This window comes from Pleurodeles waltl, chromosome 6 (genome assembly GCF_031143425.1).
Source record: "Pleurodeles waltl isolate 20211129_DDA chromosome 6, aPleWal1.hap1.20221129, whole genome shotgun sequence".
Classification (NCBI taxonomy): domain Eukaryota; kingdom Metazoa; phylum Chordata; class Amphibia; order Caudata; family Salamandridae; genus Pleurodeles; species Pleurodeles waltl.
In genome coordinates this window covers 1,274,897,827-1,274,908,969 of record NC_090445.1, presented here as the reverse complement: position 1 = coordinate 1,274,908,969, position 11,143 = coordinate 1,274,897,827, and the positions used below count along the sequence as shown (strand labels likewise).

The 11,143-nt window shown below is 44.3% G+C and overlaps 1 protein-coding gene across 1 annotated transcript in view; it reads right to left on the bottom strand.

Moving 5' to 3' along the window:
* Window positions 1-1,184: 1,184 nt before the first annotated feature.
* Window positions 1,185-11,143, bottom strand: part of LOC138301759 (steroidogenic acute regulatory protein, mitochondrial-like) — a 41,258-nt gene continuing 31,299 nt past the window's right edge. Inside the window, exons 6-7 of the mRNA XM_069242268.1 lie at window positions 10,411-10,504; window positions 1,185-1,955 (exon numbers count right to left, since the gene is read on the bottom strand). Coding sequence (XP_069098369.1) covers window positions 1,851-1,955; window positions 10,411-10,504 — 199 coding nt within the window. The 3' untranslated portion in view covers window positions 1,185-1,850. The remainder of the gene's footprint in view (window positions 1,956-10,410; window positions 10,505-11,143) is intronic.

The following is an 11,143-nucleotide window of genomic DNA, read 5'->3' as shown; positions in this document are numbered from 1 at the left end:
TATTTATACTTTTTGACACAAATCAGCGCTTGGGCAGATTTGCGTCAAAATGTTTACCGCCGGCTAACGCCATTCCAACGCGCCAGCCGGGCGCCTTATTTATGGAGTGACGTTAGCTGGCGCTGCCGCCTGGTTAGCGTCAAAATAAATTACAGTAACCGGGCAGCGGAGGTGAGGGGAAGACTGGGGGTTGGCACCAAAGAATGGTGGAAGTCAGGTTAGAGTAAAAAATATTGGCTCTAGCCTGACTTGCGACATTTTTTGATGCACACCCCCAATGGAAATGACTCCTGTCTTAACAAAGACAGGAGTCATGCCTCCCTGCCCAATTGCTATGCCCAGGGGATGTCTGTCCCCTGAGCATAGCCGTTGGGCACAGTGGCATGTAAGGGGGCCCAAGTTAAGCCCCCCTAGGCCACTTAAAAATATATATATATGTACCTGCACTCACCATGGATGGGTCCCCCCATCAATGGGTATCCTCCACGGGGGGCAAGGGTGGCAGGGGGTGCCCCTGTGTGCAGGGAAGGGCACCTGTGGACTGGTTCCATGGTCAAAAGAAATAACGCAATTCCGGCACAAACAGAGTATAAATATGGTCCTAAGTGTTTTCGCACACATAAAAAATGTTTGCATGTCGAAGTTGCTCTTTCTACATTCACGGATACAAACCTGGAAGTATGGGCAAATGTGCAGCGTCATTCACGGTTATACCATAAACAGAATTTCTTCACTTGGAAAACCAGTTCCAGCAGAAACTCCCATTTTCACCTAAATCAAAATTTCATTGTGATTCAAAATGTGGGCCTAAGTGAGGAACCTTCTTCTCGAGTTTTTCCAATTTTCTGGAGATTAATAAACACCCCATTGTAAGACCCTAAAAAAAGCAATCCAGAGAAGGGCATAGGACATGCTGATGACTTTTGACCTTCCCTCAATCTCAGAAAGGGATGTGATCGTTCTGCCTAGCCAATTTGCGAAGAAAGGACATTCCAATTAAGAGATTCCAATGAATTTTAATCACACTGCATAACATAGTGTTCATCTGAGAGCTTAGTTCAATTGAGATGAGCCAGCCATTTTCAAGCATTCAGATCATAAATATCATAAATATCCACACTCACAAAATACCATCACTAAGAGATTAAATTGTATCAATTACTGAACCAGGTGCAAAATGTCCTAGCACGGAGGCTACTGTACTGCATGGAGTCGAGAGATCACTTACAGCAAATGAAAGCTGGCAGACTCATATCAGAAGCAATTAGCAGAGTTATGCATATTAATGATAAAATACAAGTGAAATAGTAAAAATATGAGCATAGGTACATGGAATTCCAGTAAGATACCTCGATTTGATGACCATCGCCCCTGACTGCAGCATGATTTTCAATAGAAACAATTTATCTCAATGCACAGTTAAGAACACACCCTTACAGTACAATCAACAGTGGATGATTACTCTGGTGATTTTCTCTTGCTCCTTGCCTGAAGTTTTTGAATGTTTTTGTTTTGGCTCCTAGGCGACCGTTTTTGAAGCTGAAGATTAAAGACTGCTTTGGGATGCTAGCCCTGTATACATATCTGATTAATTGTCCATGTAATGCAGGAGGCCACAGTGGTTAATTCTCAAAGTTTGCATCAGAGCTGGCCTTCTCCTCTTCCTGATCTGTGAGCTTTGTATCCCCAACTACTGCTTCGCAGACATGGCGTTGGTGTAAACTGTCCAGGGGCTCCCTTCTCACATGGTCTAGCACAAGGAGGCCCATCTTTGCTTTCCAAAGTGGTAGATGTTTGCAACGCTGCATTTCAAGGACTCCAATTGAGGGAAGAGCCCTTCGGGTACAACCTCAGTCCTGGGCTGATGATATAGAAAGGCTTTGGCGAAGGTGTTTGATGAAATCTGCCTGATTCTGGGAGAGCACCTGGTTGATGAGGGACTTTGGTATCCACCCCTGAAACAGGAAAAAAGAGACATCATTTTACAATGGTTGGGCCGACACAACTTACAGAGTATAACGTTTGTGTGTTTGATGGACTTTTGGAATTTGCTTTATAGGGTATTATTACAATATATTAAGTAGAGAGAGCATTGCACATGTCCTCCTGTGACTTTATCTTGAATCAAGGTGGACCATCCTACTCCACTGGGGGGCTCTAGGAAAGGGCAAAAGGAACACGAGTAAGCAGCCTGTGACAGAGCTGCACATGGCTTCCATGTAACAGGTTGGGAAGGCAGCACCCACTCCCCAGTGGGCGGATGTGGACGGTATTTCATTCCCTTATTCACTGAGAAAAGGAAAGCGCCCCTGCGGAGCTCTGTCAGGAGCGCCAGCACTGTTCGGAAGTGAGGTGTGGTTGGTGCCTGACATACTGTGGTATATTTGGAGGGCAGTCCTATGGAAAGTGCATCTAAGGTATGCGTGATCAGGTTGGCAGCTGCAGGACTACCCTCAGTAGTATTCAGTGCGTGGGAGGGGAGGAATGCAGGGGAAACAGGGCAACGGCACATGCCTTGACCATGTTGTGTTGTCATATACTCTGGTGTCTGGTTCGTTCAGGCTCAGCAAGTACGTGGGGCTGACTGCGTAAGAAGGGAGGTCAGCATCTACATGTGGTACATGGTGTCAGGGGCCTTGCCATCCTGTATGAACCTGCTCACCACAAATCACGGAGGATGAACAGAGTTAGGCATGGTTACTCGTCAGTAACAGGGGGGTTGAGTGGACCGCCTGGGGATAGCAGGCGCTGTGGGACTGTTCTTATATTTCTATTTCTGATTTATAAAGCACAGTATCACCCAGTAATCTCTTGGCGCTAGTTTGAGGTAGATAAACTAACAAGGAAACTAGACAAACGAGTCAGGAAAAGAAAAGCTTGAGAAAAATGCATGTTATTGGACTTCATAAATTGTGGAAGAATAGAAAAGGTTTGGATATTGCATGGGATATGGTTCCAAAGGCGAGGGTCTTGAACAGAGACGTCCTGCCACCAAAGTGACTCCGATGAAAGTGGGGAACACTAAAAGAAAAAGACGATGCAGAAAGGAGATGTCTATATCGTGTGTACCTATAAAGCCTTATCAAGATAGTGATAGGGATCTTCCCATAAAAGGATTCTTGAACTGTAGTAGAGACGGAAAGCTCACCTGTTCATGGACAGGTAACCAGTGTAGCTCGTGTAATGTAGAGGTAGCATGGCAAAGAAGAGGACCACCTGTCGCCATCCTTGTGGTATGTTTAGTGAGTAACATTTCTGACTTGCTAATTGACGTTTGCTGTCATTGTATGACATTGGACACGCTCTTTTTGGTTTAACAAAATGCAACTTTTCTTGGAATGGATTCAAATCCCAAAATAAAAGAGAAATGTCTAGGACCATACCGCATCAAATCCCGTTTGCTCCCAGAAGTTAAACAGAGTTTGGTTTACACCGTGCCGGTGGGAGGCAGCATGAACTACACACTGTTGGCCTTACATTACTGCTAGTTCGTCGCTACTGTATCAGAACAGGGGCTTCCACACTTCAATGAAACCACCTGGAACCACGACGAATTAATACATATAGAGCAAGGATTCTATGTGGCAAAACAAGCACATTATTATAAAAACTATCAATATGTGTCCAGTTAATGAAAAGCGACACCGTTTGTGGATGTTAGACACTTATCTACACAATAAGGTGCTCGTAGGGTTCACACACTGATAAATAAAAAGAACACCGCGCATTACAGCAATGTGGCACCAGAACCAGATAAATATACAATCGATGACACTGCCTTCACAACACGGTATAGTCAGTGAGTGACAATTTTTTTTCTCCAAAAATGTATTGTCAATTACTGACTATAACTTGTATAAACAGTGTAATTGATTATTCATCTGATTCTGCTGCCGCTTTAACACACTACATTCTGTTTTTTTATTACAGTACTATGAACACTACGAGCACCGCGCTAATTAGTCGCTGGCATTTGTAACTTGCTACCCACATGAATGCTGCACTGGTGCGAAAGTAAGTGTTTTTGGTCACAGTCAACATGTCTAGATAATTGATATGATGAGTGTGAAGGCTTCAGCAAGGGCTGGGGTGGAGCTCCTGGATATGAGGCTACATTAGAAGGAGATTACAAAGAAGAAATGATGAGAAGGGAAGAATGGTAGAGGGCAGTTTATTTCATATTGACTACCACTCAAGGCTCACATGCTGTGGTAAAGTCAGTAGGTATGTGTTGTTATATGTGGATTCGTTTGCTGGTAGGCGATATGTGTGGATGGATTGACACAGGGCACATAAGGAAGCACCCAGCTACTGGTCAATTGGCATGTGGTAACGTGCAGGATTCTTGTTCGCATGATATATTGGGCAACATTTCTAATTATTTTGACCAAACCTCTTGTTACAGGTTTCTAGTTACCCTTTTCGCCCTGTCTGTCCTTTTGGGGTCCCCAGACTTTTTCATCCAGCATGGGGCGAAGTTACCAATTTCCTTGGAGACTGAAGTATGGGTGAAGCCATTTGAAGCCCATAATTATACATTTTCAGCACCGCATTTGCTCCTTTTTTCAACGCAAAAGTGGCACAAACTTACAAGATACAATTGGCCCATATTTATACTTTTTAGCACCGCATTTGCGTCATTGTTTTGACGCAAAAGTGGCGCAAACGTACAAAATACAATTGTATTTTGTGAGTTTGCGCCGCTTCTGCATCAAAAAGCCGTGCAAATGCTGCGCTAAAAAAAGTATAAATAGGGGCCAATTGTGTTTTGTATGTTTGCGCCACTTTTGCGTCAAAAAGCAGCGCAAATGCGATGCTAAAAAAGTATAAATATGGGCCTTAGTTCTCATAGAGGCGCATCAGCAGGAGCCTGTTTCGAAAAGCCACCCAGTACATATCAAGCTATGAGTGAACTGTAATTGATTTCGCTGGCTTTGCAAGAGTTGAAGGTGTCTGGTTTGCATTTGTGGTTGTTGGTATGTTGACTGGTTCTCTATCGCATTTGGGTTGGAATCACACTTTTAACTTCATTGACAAGAAGATAGCAGCCTCAGTTGTGTGATCCTGCCAGGTGCCATCCCGGGGTGGGGCTCCAAATGGGGAGGAGCAGTTATGTGCTACCAGGGTGCAATAATGGGTCTGGAATTAGCAGATGGAATGGGCTGCTGGGGTATCTTCTCTCCTCCTCCCTTATATTTATCTGGGCATCTGCTAAATGAAAATGACCAAGTACTGTGCCTTGGATTTGGGATGGACAGGCTGATATGTAGGAGGTCGTACTGCCTACAATTCCTTGTGGCACGGCATAATGTTGGTTTGTTAGATAGCAGTTTAGACAGTGCTGGCCTATTTGCAGTGCTTGCTGACGGTATTAAAGATGTGAGGGAGCCAGACATTGAAGCAAAAGACGACCATTGCTACACAACTAGCGTGGGGTGCAAGTGCAGTGAAAATGATCATGGAATGGCGGGGCTGTCCCAGGGCACTGGTTGAGACTGGGATGTAAAGGGTAGTTATCACATGGGATGTCTGTCGTAAGGTAGGAGCTATGCTGGCAGTCTGTGTAGTTGAATGGTTTAGCTTTTGAACAATTGAGGGTAGAGGCAGGTTGAGGCAACAGCCAGTCTAGGTGCCTGGTAATTTGAAATGAACAGGGATGAGGTTACAAACTGTTAAGGAGACACAGGTGTCCAGGAATCTTAAGATAGCAGGGAAGTATGGGTATGAATTTTGAATATCAGTTGGGTTTGGGTTTTCTGGTGAGTGTTGTTTAAGAGTGTTGCCTTAGAGCCTGGGTTATAAGGAAATACATTTGTTTATACAGTGGGTTGACTGATAAGGTATGATGTTGAGGGAAGTGCAATGGTCCATTGTGGACACAGCAGGATGGTTAGTGTGACGCCTCTTAGGAGTTAATAAAGAGTTGTTGCAGTGAGTTCTGCTTTGATGAGGGATGAACTTCAGAGATAGGCACCTGCCACTACAAAACTTTAGTTAGACTGTAGGACATAGAATGCCCAGCATCAAAAGTTACAAGAAAGTGTTTGCAGATATGCAACCCCACACAGTATAGATGAAGACAGACGGCATGGGCAGAAAGCTGGAAGCATGAAAAAAGGTTTTGAGAGGACACGTGCACCATCTCCCCAAGGAATTTTCTTGAGCTGAAGTTAAATAGGGGTTTGCCAATTTGATTAAGAGAAAAAGAAGTCAATCTTGTTCACAGTCGATGGTTTGGGAAAGAGATCAAATGCCATGGTGGTGGATGTTTTACTGGACAGGCAGGAGGGATGGTCAGGGATACCTGAAGTTGGTCAATTAGAAATCGAGGATCTATAGTACTAAGGGTTCAGTGAGGACCAAGTGAGAAGGTATGTTTTGGTGAGTGTTGGTCCTGACCCTTCTGAGGGGTCATCCCCAAACCTTTTGCCTTCCTCCGCCTTTTTTCTGACCTTGTTTTTGTTGCTTTTGGACTCAAGGCACTTTGCCACAGCTAACCAGTGCTAAAGTGCACATGCTTACTCCTTAAAACATGGTAATAATGGCTTACCCACAATTGACATATTTAATTTATTTATAAGTCCCTAGTAAAGTGCACTACATGTGCCCAGGGCATGTAAGTTAATGCTACTGGTAGGGCTGTAGCACTAAATGTGCCACCCCTTCAGTAGCCCTTTAAACATGGCTCAGGGCTGCCATTGCAGAGCCTGTGTGTGCAGTCTTAAACTGCCATGTCTACTTGGCATTTAAACTCCCTTGTCAAGCCTTTAACTCCCTTTTTATTACATATGTCACTCCTAAGGAAGGCCCTAGGTAGTCCATAGGGCAGGGTGCTGTGTAATTAAAAGGTATGACATGTCCTTTTAATTTTTACATGTCCTAGTAGTGAAATACCCTCAAATGTGTTTTTCACTACTGTGAGGCCTATCCTGCTGGAAGGATAATATTGGGGCCTCTTTATTACATTTAATAAACTTTAATTCCTGATTGGGAAGGAGTAGACCTGCTATGTTCAGAACTTATGAAATTGGAAATATAAATCCTCTTTAATGGTAAAGTCAGATTTACTATTACAATTTTGAAAATGACATTTTTAGGAAGTTGGCATTTTCCTGCTCTCCCTAGCCCTGGGTGCCTGCAGCCTGTCTTCAAAACCTGACTGGGCTGGGGTAACAGCTGGGCTTGTGCATTCCCTCTACACAGCCACACACAAATGGAGCTTATGTGTTGCTGATGGGCCATCCTTGGCAGGATGGGAGGGCGGTCTTGGCCACAGCCTCATACTTACACCTGAATGGACTGTGCCCTGTCCACGCACAATAGGCCTAACAACTCTGTATTGTGACTCCAGTCAGCTTGGAGCCAGGGCCGGGGAGGAAGGAGATCTCCTGCACTTCAAAGCCACTGTCCAGAAGCTTCTCCCACCTTCTAGAAGCAGGGCCCCAAAGTATAAATTCTTGACCTCGAACACCACCACCTACAGTACGCTTCTCGACCTGTGGATATTCTGCCAGGAAGGAGGACTGCTGTGCTCCTGAAAGGACTGTCACTCTGCTGAAGTCTGCTGGACTCCTGCGCTGCTGTGGTGACCTGCTGCCTGCTGTCCTTCTTTCCTGGTAGTGAGAAGGACTGGAGCCCAATCTCTCCAATCCAGAAACACAGTGACTCCAAGAGAGTGCTGGCTTGCCTACTGTTTTCTGAAATATCATGTACACAAAAGACTTCCAATTTACCTGCTACAGCACCTGGTCTCTGCCATCTGTTAATCTACCCTGCCAAGTGGTAGCGCCCCAGTCCTGGACCCTTGATAGTGGGTCTAAGGTCCTCTGCCTTCTGTGGTCTCCATTTGAACCACTGACAAGCTGCCAGCCTCACTGGAATTGATGCAAGGCAGCGACAAGTCCTGCAAAGCCTCACCACACAGCTGCCAGTCCATCGGAATCAACACACAGTTTGCAAAGCCCTGCAAAGCCTCACCGCACAACTTCCAATGATGGACGTAAAGCAGCATCAAAGTCACAAAGCCTCACTGCACAGTTCCCTGGGACTGATGCAAAGTGACCCCAAACTCCACAAGGTCTCACTGCACAGCTTCTCAGAACCGATGCCGGATGAAGCAAAGCCCCAAACAAAACATGCAGACTGTGCACCAGGATTTGAGGTATCATGGTCAGCGGGCCCAATTGGGTCCTTGTAGCCAGCCCACACTCTTTTGTGATCAGCATGAACTTTGTGACTTTGTCCCCGTCTAGCACAAGCAGATAACCACAGTTTGCACTTTGCACTTGTATGCGCTATTTTCAACTAAATCTTTAAAATTGCATATCTCAGAATCACCTTATCAGATTTTTGTAGTTTTGGTCTTCTTATGTTTATTGAATTAAGCTCTACTTTTCTAACATGGTGTGGATTATTCTTGAGCAGTGTTTTTACTGTTTTATGAATTGAATCATTGTGCAAATACTTTACTCATTGCCTCTCAAGTTAAGCCTGCCTGCTTTGTCCCAAACTACCAGAGGGTGAGCACAGGTTAATTTATGGTGTGTACCTGGCCTACCCTAACTAGGATTGTGCTTCCTGATTGGACAGGGTGCATACCTCTACCAACCAGAAACCCAATTTCTTACAATGAGTCATTTGTCAGGAAGAGGAGTTGTAGCCAGGTTAGGGGCAGAGCTTGCAAGATTAGATGGCTTGCCTGTGGATGTGGATGTGGACCTGAGCATTAGCATGGATATCATATAGTCTGAGGCTTCAAGAAATGGTGGTCTTTGTGGCCTGGTGGAGTTGGAAATTGAGTAGGATAGGTCAGGGAGGCCAGTTTCACAGAGTGATGATGTACGTGTGACAGAGGTATGAATTATATGCCAGTGGTACACATCAATGGGCTACAAGGGTAGTAAAGTGTGGGAAAGGACACTTAGGGAAGTGACTGATATGTGTTAATGTATAGTGAGGAGTCTATGTCATGTATTGGTGGGTAGAGTCTAGAACGGGTGTAGTATGACATGGTTTGGTGAGTGAGAGACAAGATATGGGGAGAGATAGATAAAAATGATTAGGTGAGCAGATATGGGGTGGATGGACTGCTTTCTGCCATCCCCTGGGGTTTCTGATGGCTGACATATTTGTGATAATGAACAACTTGCCAGGTGGTGATTTGGGGGAGGGGGTTGCAGGTTGGCATTGGTCAAGTCAGTGGTGGGTGAGGGAGAGTGGCACTATTCACATAGGGATGGATGGGGTGGAAGTATCTGTTTATATTGTAAGCATGAATAGTCACAGGCTGGGAAAAGTGCTGCTCATGAAACAGGTGAGAATGTGGATGGGGTAGGGCATGTTGGCTGTTGTGGTTAACATTTGTGTTTTGTTTGCCGGAGTGATTTTCCATGTGTAGTAAGTGGTAGTGAAGAAGGGCAGGCCCTGTAAGAAGGGTGTGTCCCACCATAAAGTTAAGGGTAAACGAGGCCTGATCATAACTTGGGGGACAGGGAGAACAGCTCTGGCAAGGGGTTTTCTGGTGGTGTAAAGAAACTCAGGGAAAATCAAGGGCTGTGATATAGGTTTGGCAAGTCATTAAAATGTGGTAATGAAAGAGGAAATGGGAGAGATTGGCATACCTGGTCCATGAGTACAGTAGGTCAGAATTTAGTTTTGCATGATGGAGCTGAAGGATAATGGTGGCCTATAGACCATGAGACTTGTAAGCCTCATTTCAGGAAGAACTAGCAAAGCTTCATGCAAGTGGGTTCTAGTTATCCAAGACTGGTAGGTCTCAATTCATGAAGGAATGGTGGATTTTAGGGCAAGCTAGTGCCAGTAATTTCATTACAGGATCGGTAGATCTCGGTTCATGAAGGACTGGTGGAGCAGAGGCACAAATGTGGACTGGCACTAATTGATATGGTCGAAAGAGGTGAAGGTAGTTAATATGAAAAGTTGAAGAGTGTGCTTTAGAACCAATCGGGGTACGATGTTTTACTCAGAGGGTAGTGGGTTTTCCAGTTTATTGAATATATTATATTAATGTGAGGTACATTAATATAGTGTACAGCATAAGGGTTGAGTATGTAAAATGTGACATGTATCCTTACTCTGAAATAAAGTGAACTTGTTTCACACAAGTGATACCCTTCCTCTTGCCAAATCATCTTTTTTGTCCTTTTTTACAAACGCAGAGTATGCTCCCTGGTGTCTGCTCAGGTGTGAAGCTATCAATGGTGCAGCTGGTCCAGAAGGGTGTGAGGGGAACACCAGAATTCTATTATTTCAGTTTGGTACCTCCCAACAAGACACAGCAGTGGTATTCTACTGGCTCACATTAGGGTCCATGGCACTATTGCTACTCCACTGTGCCCCTTACTGGATCCGTCACACATCACAACACAAAACTAAATGCTATGCAGGTACCTTCAGATCCATATTCAGAATCCAGGTGAGGTGAGTCTTTTTACTGTCACTTTCAAAGGGCCTCAGGACAATGCACGTCAGACCTGCTTCAGCCCTATAAAAAAAAGAAATCATGACTATTTAAAAAAAAAGATGATTTATCACAGAGTAATCATAATGTTCTTGTGTGTTGCATTCCCACTAAGACTCTCATTACAAGTAAGGAAGTAATACCAACTCAGCTTGTAAGAGGAGTTACTATCTGATTCAGTGATGCGAGTATGCAGGATTGCTATACTCTTGATTTTTCCCCCCACACATTTCAATTAAATAACCTGGCTAAAATTTGAATAGAGAAAGGTGTCAAGATTGAGGGGAAAATAGGTAGGAATGTGTGTGCTGTTAGAAATGGGCTCTCAGGTTGGCAGTCAGTTTTCACTCTGTCCAAGCAGGGACCCGCACTCTATTCAGGGAAGAGAGATGCACACCTAGGATAACCCCTGCTCACCGCCTAGGTAACTTGACACAAGCAGTCAGACTTACCTCAAAGGTAATGTGTAAAGTATTTGTACCAACACACACTGTAACACAGTGAAAACACCACAGACTGACTCAACACCGTTTAGGAGAATAGCCAATGTTTATCTGATTAAAACAAGACCAAAATGACAAAAAATAAACATACACAAGCAAACATGAATTTTAAATTAGTTAACTTGAATAATGCACTTAGAGACACAAATGCTTCAATTTA